This window comes from Mustela nivalis (assembly GCF_964662115.1).
Source record: "Mustela nivalis genome assembly, chromosome: 17".
Classification (NCBI taxonomy): domain Eukaryota; kingdom Metazoa; phylum Chordata; class Mammalia; order Carnivora; family Mustelidae; genus Mustela; species Mustela nivalis.
In genome coordinates, this window is record NC_139036.1 from 18,002,099 (window position 1) to 18,019,452 (window position 17,354).

General features: G+C 53.4%; 2 protein-coding genes across 13 annotated transcripts in view; both read left to right on the top strand.

The window, feature by feature from the left end:
* The first annotated feature begins 278 nt into the window (after positions 1 to 278).
* SCARF1 (scavenger receptor class F member 1) lies at positions 279 to 12,097 on the top strand. Its single transcript, XM_082707091.1, has 11 exons — positions 279 to 442; positions 765 to 826; positions 1,081 to 1,182; positions 2,046 to 2,571; positions 4,785 to 5,003; positions 5,472 to 5,600; positions 6,392 to 6,495; positions 7,224 to 7,344; positions 8,608 to 8,729; positions 8,814 to 8,948; positions 9,606 to 12,097. The coding sequence occupies exons 1-11, from the start codon at positions 345 to 347 to the stop codon at positions 10,466 to 10,468; spliced, it is 2,481 nt and encodes an 826-aa protein (XP_082563217.1). The 5' UTR covers positions 279 to 344; the 3' UTR covers positions 10,469 to 12,097.
* Positions 12,098 to 14,459: 2,362 nt separating this feature from the next.
* The window catches only part of SLC43A2 (solute carrier family 43 member 2), a 40,357-nt gene continuing 37,462 nt past the window's right edge, over positions 14,460 to 17,354 (top strand). Inside the window, exons 1-3 of one of the 12 annotated variants that reach the window (XM_082707110.1) lie at positions 14,460 to 15,351; positions 15,707 to 15,825; positions 16,429 to 16,889. In XM_082707110.1, the coding sequence (XP_082563236.1) occupies positions 16,730 to 16,889 (160 nt within the window). In that variant the 5' untranslated portion in view covers positions 14,460 to 15,351; positions 15,707 to 15,825; positions 16,429 to 16,729. Of the gene's footprint in view, positions 15,826 to 16,157; positions 16,295 to 16,428; positions 16,890 to 17,354 lie in introns of those variants that run through there. The other 11 variants (XM_082707104.1, XM_082707109.1, XM_082707113.1 and 8 more) reach the window with 11 other exon arrangements.

The window sequence follows — 17,354 nt, forward strand, 5'->3', positions numbered from 1 at the left end:
TCACTTGTGTAGTATGACCTAATGGAAAGACATGGCTCCCAGTCTCACCACACACCCTTGCCTGTGCCCCAGTATCCAGGCTTTTCATCTTCCTGACCCCTCCAGACTGAGGCCAGCCCTTATAGTACCCACTCAGCCTTCACCACAGCTTTCCTTTCCTTTTTATTTGTCTGGTGTCTGATCTTCCCAGCAACTCCCCCCCTCCACCCCTCTCAGGGAGGTGCCTCATGGCAGCCCGCCCCTTCACACTGGTTTCCTCAGGAAAGGCCTTGGAAGGAAGCAGGGAGGGGGTTGGGAGCTGTGGGGGCCAGACTAACCCAAACCCTCCGGCTGAACGGGCCGCCATGGGACTGAGGCTGCTGCTACTGTTGCTGCTCTGGACACAGGGGACCCAGGAGTCCAAGCTGGACCCCAATGGGCAGCATGTCTGCCTGGCCAGCAGGTGGGTCTTTGTGGGAATCTGAGGTCGGGGTGGTGGTGGCTGAACTGGGGTAGAGGCATTGCCGAGAAGGAGGAATACATGAGGGAAGAGGCCATGGAGCTGAAGGGAAGGGGGCCTGGGGACAGCCTGGAGGGTGGTAGATAGGCAAGGCTGGAGGTGAGAGGGCCAGGGAAAGAAAGGGAAGGGATTAGGAACACTGGAGCTGTGACTCTTGGCTAGGCCTGCCTGATGGGGCTCAGGCGGCCTCCCACATCTCAGCCAGAGATAGAGATCTACCTGCGGAGACAGTCTGTCCCCCGGCTAACCCCTCTCTGCCCCACAGCCCCTCTGCTGATATCCAGTGCTGCCCAGGCTGGAGGCAGAAAGATCAAGAATGCACTATCCGTGAGTAGCCAGAACAGATCCCTACCCAAGAAGAAATGAGGACATAGCCCAGTGACTCTTCCTTCCCCTCCTCCTGGGACCTATTTCCCCTCCTGAGCCCTAGAGCTGGAGCCCATCCTGACATCCCCCCCGGGCCCAGCCCTGATGGAATGACTCTTGAGGGGGCAGGGTGCTGGGAACCAGTGAGAGGGGCAGAGTGGTCCCCTGGTTTGGCCATGCCACCATCCTTCCCACCTGGGTGGGATGTTTTTCAGCCATCTGTGAGGGGCTAGATGCCTGCCGGGAAGATGAAGTCTGTGTGAAACCAGGCCTCTGTCGATGCAAACCTGGATTCTTCGGGGCCCAGTGCAACTCCCGTGAGTCCTAGTTTCAACTGGAGGATGAAGTTGCTAGGCAGAACTGAGCCGTGGGGAGGCAAAGCAGGTAGAAATGTGATCTTAGAACAGCAGGGCCAGAATCCCTCCAAGCTTCACCGAGGAGATGGAGGCCCAGAGTCGGGAAGTGACGCATTCCTGGAAGGTGACCTGAGTCATCTGGTTTTTACCCATATCCACAAAGCCCTACCCACAGTTCTTAGCTGTGTGCCCTTCACCATCTTGCTTAACTTCTCGGAAAAGACGCTGGTTATCCCTGTTAATTGCAAAATGGGCATGTGTGGAGGGTGGAAGGAGAACCCTGGCCCGGCTCTTCCTTCTCTGGTGAAAAGAGGGCATGGGAAAGGGTTTGGTGCGCAGGATGGCCAGAGAGCAGGACTCAGGGCTGAGAGGAGACACTAGGGGCAAATGTGGCTTTTTTGTGACCTTCACAGTCACCATCTGGGCTGGGGTCGACACTCAGGACGCTCAGTTCACCTCCAGTGGGGTGGGTGGAGGATGGGGGTAGGGCGTGAGAGGAAGGCAGGGGCATGGATGAAATCCTACTTCTGTGTGACTCTGACCAAAGCTTCCCCCACTCAGGACCTCTAAGTGTGTTCTGGGGTATGAAGTAGGAAGCTGGGCCCACTGCAAAGGGTTTTTGTAGTTCAGAGTCAGAGGCAGGAAGTGAGCTGTGCCCCAGGAGGTTAGGCTGCCTGTTCAAGGGTCTGTCTCTGGCTCTTGGGCGTGGGCCTGGCACCCCTCTTCCTTGTGGAAGGGGGTTGCGACGCTGTGGAGAGCCATGTCTGGCCCAGAGCCTGCTGACCCCCTTCCGTTCCCACTCCGTCCCCACCCCATCCCTGCAGGCTGCCCCGGCCAGTACTGGGGTCCCGACTGCCGCGAGATCTGTGCCTGCCACCCACACGGCCAGTGCGAGCCGGCCACGGGCGTGTGCCACTGCCAAGCGGACCGCTGGGGCGACCGTTGTGAGTTCGCTTGCGCCTGCGGCCCGCACGGGCGTTGCAACCCCGCGACGGGCGCGTGCCGCTGCGAGCCCGGCTGGTGGTCCTCCACTTGCCGCCGCCCGTGCCAGTGCAACCCGGCGGCGGCGCGCTGCGATCAAGCCGACGGCTCCTGCCGCTGTGAGCCGGGCTGGTGGGGCCGCCGCTGCAGCTTCCGCTGCGCCTGCCATGGCTCCCCGTGCGCACAGGAGACCGGCCGCTGCGTCTGCCGCCCGGGCTGGTGGGGCCCCGAGTGCCGGCAGCAGTGCGAGTGCGTGCGCGGTCGCTGCAGCGCCGCCTCCGGCCAGTGCGCCTGCCCACCGGGCTTCCGCGGTGCCCACTGCGAGCTGCCCTGCCGCGCCGGCAGCTACGGGCCTCACTGCCGCGACAGGTGAGCGGGAGGCGGGGGCGCGACCGTGAGCACCCCCTGCCCCGCGCAGGAGCGGTGCGGGGGTGCAGGGGCGAGAGCGCGGGGGAGGGGAGAAGCCGGGCAGAGGCAGGGGCGCGGGGATAGCAGGGCCCGGTGCTTTCCGCCAAGACCGACGGGGACGGGACAGAAGGAGGAGAAAGACCCTCGAAGCCCGAGGTCCAGCTTCGCCCAGCTCGTCGTCTGGTTGTTCTCAAACCGTAGGAGTACCAGCAAACTATAGTTAGAAGCAGATAAAAGATGAATGAGAGGAAGGAAGGGGCATGACAAAAGCGTGACAAAACGATTGCAGGGTGCCTTTCAAACTTAGTGGCTTTCAAACTTGGGCCGCTCCATGCACAGTAAGAAATGCGTTTTGGGGCGCCTGGGTGGCTCAGTGGGTTAAGCCTCTGCCTTCAGTTCAGGTCATGATCCCAGAGTCCTGGGATCGAGCCCCGCATCGGGCTCTCTGCTCAGCAGGGAGCCTGCTTCCTCCTCTCTCTTTCTCTGCCTGCCTCTCTGCCTACTTGTGATCTCTCTCTGTCAAATAAATAAATAAAATCTTTAAAAAAATTAAAAAAAAAAAAAAAGAAATGCGTTTTGGGGCGCCTGTCTGGCTTAGTAGGTAGAGCATGCGACTCTTGAGCGGGGGTTGGGGTGGGGGTGCTTGAGTTGCAGCCCTGCACTGGGCGTTGCGCCTTGGGCATGGCACTTACTTAAAAGCAAATAAAAACAAAACAACAAAAGGAAATGCGTTTTACATCCCACCTAATTCTGTCTGTCTCAACACACACAGCTCTGGGGTAAAAGCTTAACCAGACAACATACACTTATCTTTGCTTCACGTATTACATGTAATATAAATGTGTATATCTCTATATATTACATACGTGAGATACATACACACACTGTAATGCTTGCTTGCTTGCTTGCTTTTTCTTTCTGTTGCGGATCTGCTAAATTGATTTTATGAACAAACGAATCTGATCCAAACATATGATTCCAGATAACTATCCAAAGAAAGACTTTTCAAGAAACTGTTAAAGAATCAATGAGAGAGGCACCTGGGCGACTCAGTGGGTTAAGCCTCTGCCTTCGGCTTAGGTCATGGTCTCAGGGTCCTGGAATCGAACCCCGCATGGGGCTCTCTGCTCCTCAGGGAGCCTGCATCTCCCTCTCTCTCTGCTTGCCTCTCTGCCTACTTGTGATCTCTGTCTGTCAAACAAATAAATAAAATCTTAAAAAAAAAAAAAGAATCAATGAGAAATTAAGATTAAGGAAAACCTTAGTGGGAGAGTTCTTAGGAGAGTAGATCCTAAGAGTTCTTTTCAAAAAGGAAAAAAAATTTTTTTGTTGTTGTTTTTGTTTTGTTTTGTTTTTTGTTTTTGCACCTACATGAGATGAGGGACATTAGCTAAACTTACTGTGGTAACCATTTCACGATATAGGTAAGTCAAGTCGAGGCTGTGTACCTTAAAGTTACTCAGTGCAGTATGACAGTTACATCTAAAAAAAAACAAAAACAAAAACAAAACTGTGGAAAAAAAATTTTTTTAAGATTTTACTTATTTATTTGAAAGGATGAGTGAAAGATAGCACAAGGTGGTAGAGAGGAGAGGGAGAAGCAGACTCCCTGCAGAACAGAGAGCCCCATGTGGGTCTTGATCCCAGGACCCTGAGATCATGACCTGAGCTGAAGGCAGATGCTTAACCCACTGAGCCAGGAAAGCACCCCGAAGACTTTTTTTTTTAAACATAAGATAAACTTGAAATTATAGTGATGAAAACAGACATGTTTTAATTTTTATGCATTTTCATCTTGTGGGACAGGAGATACTCTGAGTCCCAATCATGCCAGACCTCAGAGATGGCGGGGAAAGGAGGGTTGAGGGGAGAAAAGGGATAGGAAGGAACACTGGGGAGAAGGTTGGCCAAAGTAACTTGGCTGTTTTGGCTGGGCTGGGAGTTCTTGGTAACACTGGGACCCTAGGAAGGCCAGGTTCTAGAATGGGAAGTTAGAAGGAGAGGGCTGGAATCCTACGGAGATCCTCTGTCCAGCCTTTTTGCTGTACAACATGGGGAAACTGAGGTTTAAACCTGCCTGAGTGCTCTGGGTGCTCTCCAGTGTCCCTGGAGGCCTCAGTGGGGACTCCCTCTATCCGCTCCTCAGTGCTGCCATGCACTCCTTCCCTTCCCAGCTGCGGTCACTGCAAGCACAAGGAGCCATGCTCTGTAGACACAGGCAGCTGTGAGTCCTGCGAGCCGGGCTGGAACGGAACCCAGTGCCACCAGCCCTGCCCACCTGGCACTTTTGGCGAGAGCTGTGGACAGCTGTGCCCCCACTGCCGGCTTGGGGAGGCCTGTCAGCCAGACACTGGGCACTGTCAACACTGTGACCCTGGGTGGCTGGGGCCCAGGTGAGGGGGCCGGCCTGTTCCTGGGTGGGGTGCACCTTCCTTCAGGATCCTGGTTCCAGCTACTCCCTCTGGGGAGTTGCTGGTCCCTCCCCCAGTACACTAATTCACAAAGCCTTTGGGGCCTGCCTCCTGGGGAAGTGTGAGGGAAGAGAGATGAGGGCTGATGAGGCCCTGGGCAGAGTTCTCTTCCTCCTTCGCCACTCAGGTATCCTGAGCTCGCTCTCTCTCTCTCTCTCTCTCTTTTTTTTCCTGAGCTCTCTTCTTCCTCTCTAGGCTCTGTAGTCTGTCACCTCTTGGGGTTGGCCCCAGGTTCAAGGCCCTGTTTACACCTGAGCTTCATTGCTGAGGAGTAGACAGTTGGGGTCCTGGGTCCAGAAGAATGGGGGAAGATGGGTAAGACCCTTCTGTGGGGGCTCTGCCTTGCCAGGCCTGCCCTGCCCACCTATTCCAAGTCTCTCATCACCTCAGGTGTGAAGACCCCTGCCCGACTGGCACCTATGGGGAGGGCTGTAGCTCTGTCTGCCACACCTGTGTTCAGGGGACCTGTGATGCTGTGACTGGAGAGTGTATCTGCCATGCTGGCTACTGGGGACCCAGGTGAGAGAACTGGGGCCCTGGCAGGGAGGCAGGGGGCTAGGTCAGACCTCTGTGCCGTCTGTTTCCTGAACTTCCCTTCCTGGGCTTCTCCCCCTCCACACACCCACCCAGCATGCTCAGCTCATCGCTGCGAAGTTATTCCTCCTGCTATGAGGTCCGCATCTTCCAGAAGTAGTGATGCTTAATCTAAAAGGCCTGGCTCCCTAATGAGGTGGAGAAGTTCTTTAGGGGTAGGATTGCCGACTCCATTGTTGTTTCCCTGAGGTCTTGAGATGGTAAAACATAAACAAGGTCAATGTCTTTGATGTCAGGTTTTCCACCTCTAGGACTGAATGTAGAATCACGTGGAACAGACCTAATTTTCTAGAGGAGAGGACCAAGGCCCAGAGAGCAGGGCAGGGCGGCTCAGACCTCCAGACCCTGAAGACTTTTCTCTGGATGCCGTTGGCCTCTGGCTTATTTCACATTAGTGCTGGATGGGCTAGGGGTGAGGATCAGGAGAGGTGGAGCTTGTCTGAAGATTATACCCTGGGGGGCTGAGTACCGAGGGGCCGCCTCTGGATGGCCTCTCTGGAAGACAGGCTTAGAGGCTAAGGGGATTCTCCCAAGTACTGCCAGCGGTACTTAGAATGTGGGCTCAGAGGTCAGAGGAGTCTGCTTGGGCATCGTCCAGGGATGTCTGTGTGGCAGGGGGTGGGGAGCGGTGCCCAGAAATCTACCTTCCCCTGTGCCCCGCCTACCCCTAACTCTTCTCACCCAGCCTTCAGCCTTTGTCTCTTATCATCCCATAGCTGCAACACTTCATGCCCACCTGGTTTCCATGGCAACAACTGCTCTGTTCCCTGTGAATGTCCAGAGGGACCCTGCAACCCTGTCTCTGGGGCCTGCCAGCTGGGTAAGGTGCAGGGGCACCTGGGTGGCTCAGTTGGTTAAGCGTCTGCCTTCAGCCCAGATCATGATCCCATGGTTCTGGGATGGAGCACCACCCTCCCACCACCCCCACCCTGGCCCCCACCCCCGCCCGCCAATTGCCCAGCAGGGAGCCTGCTTTTCCCTCTCCCTCTGCCTGCCTCTCCCCCTACTTGCGCTCTGTCTCTCTATCAAATAAATAAATAAAATCTTAAAAAGAAAGAAGAGAGAAAGGAAGGAAGGAAGAAAGGTGCAGGGGGCAGTAACCAGGGAGAGACTGCCCTTTATATGGCTCCAGGGATGTATCCCTTGACAGGGAGTCTGGGCTCACTTCAGAGGCATGAAATCTGTATGGTTAACTTTGGGGGTCCCTGAAAATAGGACAGCCCCTGCCTCCTGAGAAACCAGGCTAGCAGCCAGGAAATGAGCAGGCAACTCTCAGACCTGCTACAAAGGGGATATGTACCAGGTATGTGACAAGTGGGAGCAGGGGCTTGTGGAACAGACCAGGGCCCAGGCTGGGACAGGCTAGCAGGATTGCTGCTTTGGGGAGCTGAATACAGTCTACATCTCTCAGAAAAAGGGGAGGGACCCGTAGGTGGAAGATTCTGGGGGGCCGGGGGACAACTCAGAGCTGGAGAGGAAACATGATGTATGGAAAACACAATGGCCCAGAATATTTGGCCATCTCCTGCTCTCTCTTCCTCTCCCCAGGGCACCACAGTCGGGATGCAGCCCTCATAGCTGGCATCCTTGTGCCTCTGCTGCTGCTTCTCCTGGGCCTCATTTTCTGTGCCTGCTGCTGCTGGGCCGCCCGGTTGGACCCCAAGGACAGGTGAACTCTGGCCTGTCCCTTCCCCCACCCCCAGCTTGGGACAGGGGGTTGGGAGCAGGCTGGCATCTGGTTTCCCTTTGGGGGTGGGGAAGGACTGGCCGGGTCACACACTTAAGTCCGAGGTAACGGGGTAGCTGGCAGTGGTCATGGCCTGGACACTGCCATGTCCAGGCCATACCTTCCTTGAAAGCCTTCCAGAAGCAAGTTTCCGAGTTGCTGGAGGGTGAGCAGCGTCACTGTGCACTGGGCATCAGGCTGGGGCAACTCAAAGCCCCCAGCTGCCGAGGGTTTATTCACAGGGATCCAAGGAGGAAAGCAGGGAAGGCAGAAGCCCCAGGGCAATGCTGGGCAGGGACAGGAAGAGACTAGGCCTCAACAACTCCTTGTTTCTCCAAAGGAGAGTGACGTCAAAGTCCGAGTGGTGGTTTATCAGAGATGGCGGCTTTCTGAGAAGAGGAGATAATAGGAAGGATTAGGGGGACTTTCGGGGGTGGAGGTGGGGGTGCCCACTGCTGGGGAATGTTGTTTGACCGAGCTTTGTTCCTTTACCAAATATCATCACATTTCTGGTTCCTTGGAGACTCACAGCAGCAAGGAGGTTCAGAGCAGGGAACATGCAGGCGGAAGGATTAGTGTTCTCAAATCACAGAGGAGGACACGGAGGCCTAAGGTGACCCAGCCTGTCACTGGCACCCACAAAGCCCATGCTCTGTTTTTCTGGATTCTCTGGTGCTCTTGTATTAGTTCACGCACTAATCCCCAAGCATCCTACTCTGTGCTGTGTGGTACTCACAGATGACAGACCCTGGGCGTGGGGAAGAAGACCTCCACTCGAGAACAGAAAGGGACAAAGGCTGTCAGAGGAATGGTAACAGTGAAGCCGTGGCTTCCAGTTGGGGGGTGGGCGGTCAGGGACAGGCTTCCTGGAGGTGGTGGCTCTTTCAGAAATGTAGCTGAACTGGGACTCAGCAAGGGTGATAGTAACACAAAGCTGCATTTGGGGGAACCCCCACCAGGTGCCTGGCACTAGCGTGATAGAAAGGCACTAGCTTGACAGATGAGGAAACTGAGGCTCAGAGAGGTGAAGCCTGTTGTTTGGATTTTATTCTGTGGCCCAAGGGAACCACTGAAGTAGACAATCACTCTGTGACCCTGCCTCTCTCACACTAACCCCAGGACTAAGATGGTCCTGACCCTTTTCTGCGGCCCCCACGCTACTCCCACCAGTAGTCTTATGCACTGACCACCCTCCCGTACCCTCAGGCCAGCAAGCGATGGAGCTGCTGTGTCCAGGATGAAGCTGCAGGTCTGGGGGGCGCTGAGCAGCCTGGGCTCGGCACTACCCTGTGGTAGCTTCAGCAGCCACAAGCTTCCCTGGGTGACAGGTCAGTATGGGTGCTGAAGGTCAGGGGCTGGGATGGGACAAGGTCTTCCGTGGACCTCCGTGCCTGACCCCGAGCCCTCTGCAGTCTCTCACCATGACCCGGAGATCCCCTTCAACCACAGCTTCATTGAGCCACCCTCGGCCTCAGATGACTCCTTCTCTTCTGATCCCGAGTCCGGAGAAGACGAGAGCCCGGCCTACTGTGTACCACCCCAAGAAGGTAGTCCCCGACAGCCCGCTCCGCCCTGAGCAGCCCTGCCCACTGCCACTTCTTTATTCCTTCAGCAAACATGTATCCAGTGGCCTTTTGAGTGCAGGTCCATTTCCTGGCCGTGGGACATGGTAAAGAACAAGACCAAACATTCCGGTCTCCCCAAGCTTCTTGTCTGGCGGGTGGTGAACGGGAACATGTAGGACAGAGGCTGTGTCAACATGCTTTGATGGGGGACATAAAAGTTGGGGCTCATGATCCAGCCCTGTCAGGGGTGATTAGGGCCAGGGAAGATGGCTCAGGAGTTGAGTCTAGCAGAATCAGGAGGAGTCAACCAAGTGACAGCTAAGGAGGGGTGTGAGAATGGTGTTTCAGGAAGAGGGAACAACACATGCAAAGGCCCGAAGGTGAGAGGGACTGGAGTGTGACACACTGACAGAGCTTTAGCTTGGCTAGCATGTGGCATTAGTTCACAGGGGAAGGAGTGGTGAGAAGAGTGTGTGGAAGGAGTCATGTCTACCTGAATAGGCCGTCCCCTGCCTCTGTACCCTCACCCATTTCCTCACCCCATTGTTGATGCTTCCCAGCAGATGTCAAACTGAGTAAACAGGACCCATTGGGGTGGCAAGCCCAGCTTTAGGCAGCCTCTTCTGTCTCCTCTTCCAGGGATGGTCACTGTGGCCCACGGAGAGTTTCCAGAAGCCAGCCTGGCTGGAGGCCCCGTCCCTCCCCCCGAGGACGCCTCCACCCCATTTCCCATCCCGCGCACTTCCAGCCTCGCCCGGGCCAAACGGCCGTCAGTCTCCTTTGCCGAAGGCACCAAGTTTGCCCCACAGAGTCGCCGAAGCTCAGGGGAAATCTCCAGTCCTCTCCGAAAGCCCAAGAGGCTCTCCCGGGGGGCCCAGTTGGGCCCTGAAAGCCAGGAGGCTGAGGAGTCCATGGACTCAGAGAAAGCAGAAATGGATGAAACCCTTCCTGGTGCTGCCAGCCCCAGGGATTCAGCCACTGGCCGCCGCCGGCTACCTCTTGGTGGCCGGACAGTGGCTGAGCGTGTAGAAGCCATTGAGGGCAGTGTCCTGGAGGGCTCAGGCTCTGTGACTACGATCTACATGCTGGCAGGGACACCCCAGTTATCTGAGGGCCCTGTCCGGTCTGTTCTCCGCCGTTTTGGTAGCTTCCAGAAAGGCCAGGCAGGGCCCAAGGTCAAGAGTGCCATCCCCAAGCCTCCACGCCGGGCCCTTAGTCGAAATAAGGGCAGCCCTGGACTAGCCTCTGGCTCTGCCAAGCAGAGCCCCAGCCTAGCCCCCAATGAAGAGCTTACTAGGTCCTTAGAGTCTGTAGGAACTGGGCCAGAGGAAGTAGTGGCCAGGGGGCTGGGGGATGGTACCAAGAATTCAGGAAGGGCCCAGGAGCTGACCCCTGACAGTGGCCCCCAAGAACAGGATCCCCAAAAGCTGGCTGATGAGGAAGAGCAGGAGGAGCCCCAGTATGAGAACGTTACACCCATCTCTGGGCTACCAGCACCCTGAGAACCTTGAATTTGGAGAGTGGGAAGACTGTGGATAGGGGTAGGCTTCTGAACTGCCCCTGGATCAGACTGTGTTTTGCTGGAAAAAGATCTCAGGGCCAGGAAAGACAGACCAGAGCCTCTGCCCTTTCATGGGGAAATGTCAGAGCTGGAGGCCAATTGGCTCTGGGCCCTGGCAGTGCTCTGGGAGTGGTCTGGAAGGCCGGGGCAGAGACCCCATGGGGTGGAGTCAGGAAGGGGAAAGAAATGACTGCAGGGACTTTTTTTTCTGTTTTCCTAGACTCTGCCCCAAAAGGCTATTCTTTCCTCCATTTGCAAAACATTTTTCTGAAGTGGGAAACAACCTAAATGATGACAAAAGATTGGTTAAAGAAAGATTGCTTAGGATAGGTCTCTAAACAACCACAAAAATCACATTGTGTAAGAATATTTAATATGGGAAATAGGGGAGACTGTTTATGCTCAACTCTTAAGTGTAAAAAATAAGGTGTCTTTTTATAAATTTCATTTCTTTTTGCTTCAGGCTACATGTTTAGAATTCTCCCACTTTGTGTATATTTTGTGATTGTTTTACAAACTTTTTTTTTTTTTCTGAAGGATGTATGTGCATAAAAAATTTTGAGGGAGAGGCATCAAATGGCATTTTTTTGGGGGGGGGAGATGAGATTGTAGCTAATATTTATTTTCTTAAACTTTTGTATTATTTGTAAATTGTCATTAGTGAACATTCTTTTTACTTTTCTCACTAGATTTTTTAAAAAATATTAAAACAATGTTTTTTGTGAAAAATTTTTAAAAGTACTAACATTATAGACATGTATAAAGTAAAAAAGATATTTCCCTTTTCCTCAGAGGAACATGAGGGACAGGGGAGGGACCAGACTTAACTTGTCTCTGAATGTCTTTTGGTCTTGTTTGAAATTTTTTTCTCACATACTTGAATTACCTAGTCAGTACAGAAACAGCAGCTTCCCCTTCTATCCCAGTGCTCAGAGAATCTGGTGAACAGTTCAGATCTTTCCTTTCAGATGTTTTTCTGGACACATGAAAACAAAAGATCATATTGTTGTACACTTTGTGTTTTTACTTAACAATACAGTTTGGTTATATTTTGATGTCCGTAAATGTAAAGCTACCTCTTTTTATTTAAAAAATGGCTACATGGAATTCCATCATGTGGAAAAAACACAGGTTATTTAAACCATTCCCCTACCCGTGGAGATTTGGGTTGTTTCTAATCATTTTGATGCAATAAATGACACAGTGTACTATTTTGTTCATATTTCTTTTTGCACTGTGCATGTTTTTCTGCAGAAGAGATTCCTAGAAGTGGAATTGCTGGGTGATAGGATAAGACATTAAATATTTGGGCACGCACTTTATATTGCCCTCCAAAAAAGTTACATGGTTTCGTATTCTCACAAATGATGGCAAGATCTATTTCCGCACACCCGGTCTAATAGGCTGAAATGGCATCTCATTATCTTAGCACAATAGAAATAATAAAGTGATAACATGCTAAAACTTTTTTAAGAAGTTAAAAGTTTTGTACAGATAAAAGGGTTTTTTACATTTGTTTTTTAACTATCAAAAAATCGTATCATTAAAATGTGAATTTCTATGCTTATTCTAAGGTTGAGCTTCTTTTCGTGTCTTTAATAATTATTTTTTTTCCTATGAGTTATCTGATTATGTTCTTTCCCCGATTTTCAACTGAGGTGTTCATCTTTTCCTCATTGATTTATAAGTGTCTATGTATATCAAGGATATTAATTCTTTGCCCCATTTGTGATTGGTCATTTAATGCTGTTAATAGTTTCTTTCTTCTTTCTATAGAAATTTAAAATTTTAATTTAGACAGTCTTTTTTTTTTTTTTTTTTTTTTTTTGGTGGGCAGCAAAGCAAAGTTTATTGAGCAATGGCAAAGTGATAGTATAAAGCTCCTAAGGAGGTAGGGGACAGGAGAGGGTTGCCATGGGAGTTTCTAAGTCTAGGGGTTTTTATGGGCTTGTTGGCCCTCTGTTTTGAGCTGATTGACCCTCCGGCGCCTGTCATCGAATCAGGTTTTTGTCACAAGGGAAAGGGTGGAGGGTTCCTTGCAGAGTGGTCCAAAATCCTTTTTTAAGGGTGGCTTCCTCTTAGGGTGGGGCCCCTTTGGACAGTCTTTTTCTTCTTGACTGCTGAGGGTTTTTTTGTTTTGTTTTGTTTTGAAGATTACGTATTTGAAAGAGAGAGCGCATGCTTGCGCGCCCACCAGCAGGGGGAGCAGCAGAGGGAGTGGGAGAAGCCGACTCCCCGCTGAGCTAAGCAGGGAGCCCAAAGCAGGGCTCTTTCTCAGGACCCTGGGAACATGACTTGAGCCAAAGGTAGGCTTAACCCATTGAGCCACCTAGGCACCCCTTGACTTGTGAGTTTCAAATGCTTAGTGGAAAGGCCTTCTCTACCCTGAAACTAGTGAAATAATCATCTGCCTTTTCTTCTGGTACTCTTGTGGTTTTATTTCTTTACGATTTGTCAGCAGTTCTGGTGTTGGGGCTTTAACACCCTTGACAAAAACACCGAAAAAAGAAACCCAGAATTTCATTCAAATAGCCCTGGATTCAAATCTCAGTTCTGATAATAATTGTTTGGTGACTTTGAAATGGTATTTAAAACCTCAGTTTTTTCAACTGGGGACTTTGGAATGGGGACCTGGCCATCTCCCAGAGCTGTTGTGGGGATTAAATGACAGAAACTACATAAAGCACCTAGGAAATTTTTAGTTCTCAAAAAAGGGTAATTACTATTTGCATCACCATATTCTCCCAGATTTGAATCCTTTGTCCCAAGAAGCTGATAACTTCCATCCCTTTTCATTTGTTCATGTTTTCACTCAACAAGCCCAATTTTGTGCACCTGCTTTGTTTGGGCTTCTGTGTTAAGCGCTGGTAAACAAAGTTGAGTAAGACATAGTGTTTGCCCCCAAATATTTGTTCATAGTCAGTGGGAAAAGGGAGGGACAAACAGATGAAACAGTGCACTATTAAAAAAAAATACAAAACCGTGCAATCAGTGGACAAAGATAGTAAAGGATATTTGGGGGAGTGGTTAGGGAAGGCTTCTTGAAGGAGGTGCTATCCAAGAAGAGTCTATCTTTGAAGGCCAGAGGCAAGAGTGCAGCACCTGCAGGAACCACAAGCAATTCCATGTGATTGAAGCACCTATGATCTGGCCAGTCAACCAGCCTCTAAGTGGAGGAAGAGACCAATAGGGAGGAGCCTGTGTGGGTTAGGCTAGAGAACTTGAACTTTATCCTACAGGACAAATGGTAGAGAGTTTCTGAAGGATTGAGCAGAGGTCAAATTTACTAAGGTCAGATTTACCTTTCCCACAGCTCACTGGGATGGGGTTGGGTGAAGAAATGTATTTGAGAAGCTGAGAACAGAGGCTGAATGAAGAGCAGTTGCAGTCCTAGGGATACAGATGGGCAAATTAGATAAATGTTTAGGAGATATGGCTGTGTTGGTGGGGTGGGGTGGGGTGAAGGAGAGGGAGAATAATGGAGAATTTAAGACAAATTTCAAATATTTATTGAAAAGATGGTTCACGGTATCTAATTTCGGTAGGTAGTGGTGCTATTATTTGAGAAAGAATGAGACGGGACAGTTTTGGGCGGTAGAAAGTGAGTTATTTTTTTAAAAAAAGATTTATTTATTTGAGAGAGAGGGAGAGCAGGAGAGCATGTGCAGGGGCAGAGGGAGAGAATCTCAGGCTGACTCCCCACTGAGCTGGGAGCCCCAGGCGCGGTTCCATCCCACCACACATGAGATCACAACCAGAGCAGAAAACAAAGAGTTGGAGCCTTCACCTCACCATCTAGGTGCTCCTAAAGTGAAATATTATAGAGATGTATTTGAAACAGTTCAGAGATGTGTATGGAACAGCTGCCTGGAAACGCTCCTCTGGCAGGTGGCTCTAAGGAGGTGGGGGGGTACTGAAGTTTATCCAGTGGCAGTCCCAAATGAGTGGGTGAGATTCTGCGGGGTGGGTAACAGAAGTAACCAGCCAGGATCCCCCAAGCCCACAGCGCGGGGCGAGGTGTAAGCAAGGTTGCCAGTAGCGGGTTCACGGCGGCAGAGGGCGCACTTGGATGCGGGGACGTGAGATAAGAGGCTGCTGAGGCTCTCAGAGCGTGCCAGGGAGACCTAGCTGAATCTGGGGTAGACCGAGGGTCTAGTAAGATCGGGCTAGCCACTCTGATCAGGGATACGCATCTGGGCTGCCGAACCTACCCAGTGCCCGGGCTCTATCCCGCTGCCCAAGCCATCCTGGGGGCAGGTCCAGCTCTCTGATCACATTGGGTACCGAGCCCTCCCGACTCCACACGCTCTCCCGGAGGCACTGCCCGCCGCGTCATCAAGCCCTCTCTAGGGCCCCTGAAGTTGACGTCCAGGAATGGGACGTAAGCTGGTGGAGGTGGTGCAAGACAATGGAGATTGGATGGTCAACTTTGAGTAAGGATCCCCAAGGGGACCAAGGACAGCAGGAGGCGGTGGGGGGGTGTGTGTGGATGGGAGCAGACCGTCCTAGAGTACAGACAAGCCCCAAACTCCCACCTACGGATCCCCCAAGGCCATATTCCAGAGACTGGGCAAATGGCACCCAAGAGAGAGAACCCGTGAAATCAGCAGAGCAGGGAAGAGGCACACCACGCCTGGGCAGGAGTCCGGGGATGCGGGATGAGCAGACAGCGCCTGGATGGAGTGCACTGGGGACAGGCGAACGAGGAATCAGAACACAAAGCCCGAGGCAGCCGAGGATGGCAGCGTTGTGTGGGAGAAGCAGCGGAGGCGGCAGAAGCGGAACGACCCCCACGGAGCCAGAGCATCGGGACATGATTCCCAGGTCAGAGGGGAAGCTGAGGACTCCACAAGAGAATGGGAAGAATGGGAGTGCAGAAGCCCAGCTGGGTGTGAGAGGGAGACAGGCACGCAGTCCGGGGGTTACTGGATCATCGACCCGGGGAGCCTGACCCAGGTAGGGCTTCAGAGTGAGGTTCTGAGAGTCGTTGGGGCAATGCCCCCCGGGGATTCCCAGCCCGGCAGTGACTCCAGTTAAAAGCAGCAGAGGAGAGGCACGACCCGCCGCTGCCCCCGGCCCCCCCCCAGCTCTCTTGTTTGTCTCGGAGTCCGGCCGGAACCGGCTTCTGCTCGCCGCGGGGCGGGCGGGTGGCTGCTGATTGGTCAATGCTTGTTTCCAGCCCCGACTCAGCCAATCAGAGTGCGGCAGTGTTTTCATCTTGGGTTGGAATAAAAGCGCTGGAATAAAAGGAGACAGAAAAGGCGCCGGCCGGGCCCGATACACGCTGCTGGGAACCTGGTGAGCTGGATCTTGGGGATCTAGGTCCTGGGCATAGGTGCTAGGAGGACAGAAGGCGCTCGAATAGGGGTGTAGGGAGACAACATGTGACCGATGAGGAGCCGCCAGGGAAGAGATGACGAAAAGAGGAGGCAGCTAGGAGATGGAGAGATGGGGGTCCGCTTCCTTGGGAACAGCCTTAATGCCGAGGAAACAGCCCTTGTTGGGGGTCGCGCAGGTGGCTCGCGCCGCCGGTTTGAACCGGCTTCGCCTTTCCCATGCGGGGTTCGCGTGGCCGCAGCGCCTAGCGACCTAGACAGCGGCCAATGGCGCCGCAGTTTCTAGCCGTCAGGCCAATGATCGGGTCGGGGGCGGGCCGTTCCGGACGCCGTTCGCTGATATTGTGGTTGAAGGAACGAGCTCTGAGGAAGGGTCTCCAGCGCGGGCGGGAGGGCTCCTGTCAGGGTCCCAGGGAGTGGCAGCCCTGCAGGTATGACCCTACCCAGGTATCCGGACGTAAGGTCCCTCTCCTACCGGTCCCCAAGCTGTGTCAGACCTGCAGAGAGTCCGATTAATTCCACGCCCCTGAGCATGTCTTAGTCCCTCCTTGTTTCCCTGCCTCAGGTTACCTCGGAACCCGCCGAGGGAGAGGTCTCCCCGCCGGGCCAGGACCGCTGTCCCGGAGCTGAGGGCGGACGCACGAGCCAGCCGCGGACAGGCTGGCCCAGGACCCAGGCCGGGCTGGGGCTTCCTTCGCTGCGCGCCCCTACCGCCTGGGCCGCGGAGCGGTGACAAGCCCCCGAGCTGCGGCAGCGGCCCGGGTTGGCCGTACAGGCTGGGCAGCGCCGGCCGCTGACGCCGAGGTCTGTGTGCAGGTGGCCGCCGAACCGGAGCCGAAGCCGGAGCCGGGCCTCCGCGCCGCGCCATGGCGCCCACCCTGGCCACAGCCCATCGGCGCCGCTGGTGGATGGCCTGCACAGCAGTGCTGGAAAACCTCCTCTTCTCGGCAGTCCTCCTGGGCTGGGGCTCGCTGCTCATCATGCTCAAGTCGGAGGGCTTTTACTCGTACCTGTGTACTGAGCCAGGTGAGACGCGGCTCGGGCTGGGGGTGGTTCCCCGAGTAGGAGCTTTGGGAGAGGGCGAGACGGTAGTGAAAGATCTGCCAGCAGTACCACCTCGGTGAGCAACACCTCCCGGTTTAGCAGAAGCCCCGTTTGATCCTCGCTCAGCCCTCTCTGCTGGATACGTGTCATTGGCTGTTTTGTGAATGAAGAAATCGAGGCCCAGGCCCATCTTCTGGCTTGCCCAAGGACTGCGGTAGAGCCAGAACCCCCCTGAGTCCAGGGTGTTTTTCCTCCTGCCTTAAGGAACATTTGCTGGACTCCTCTCCTTCTAGTGCATAGCTCATCACTTGCCTTGCACTAAATATGTTGCTGCCTACTGTGAGAAAGAGGAACTCCTGACTCAGTGGCTGGGGTGCAGAAAGAGAGAGGAAGTGGCTTGGCCTCCACCCCACTGAAGCTTCATCTGGAATCTAGATGTTTTAGTCA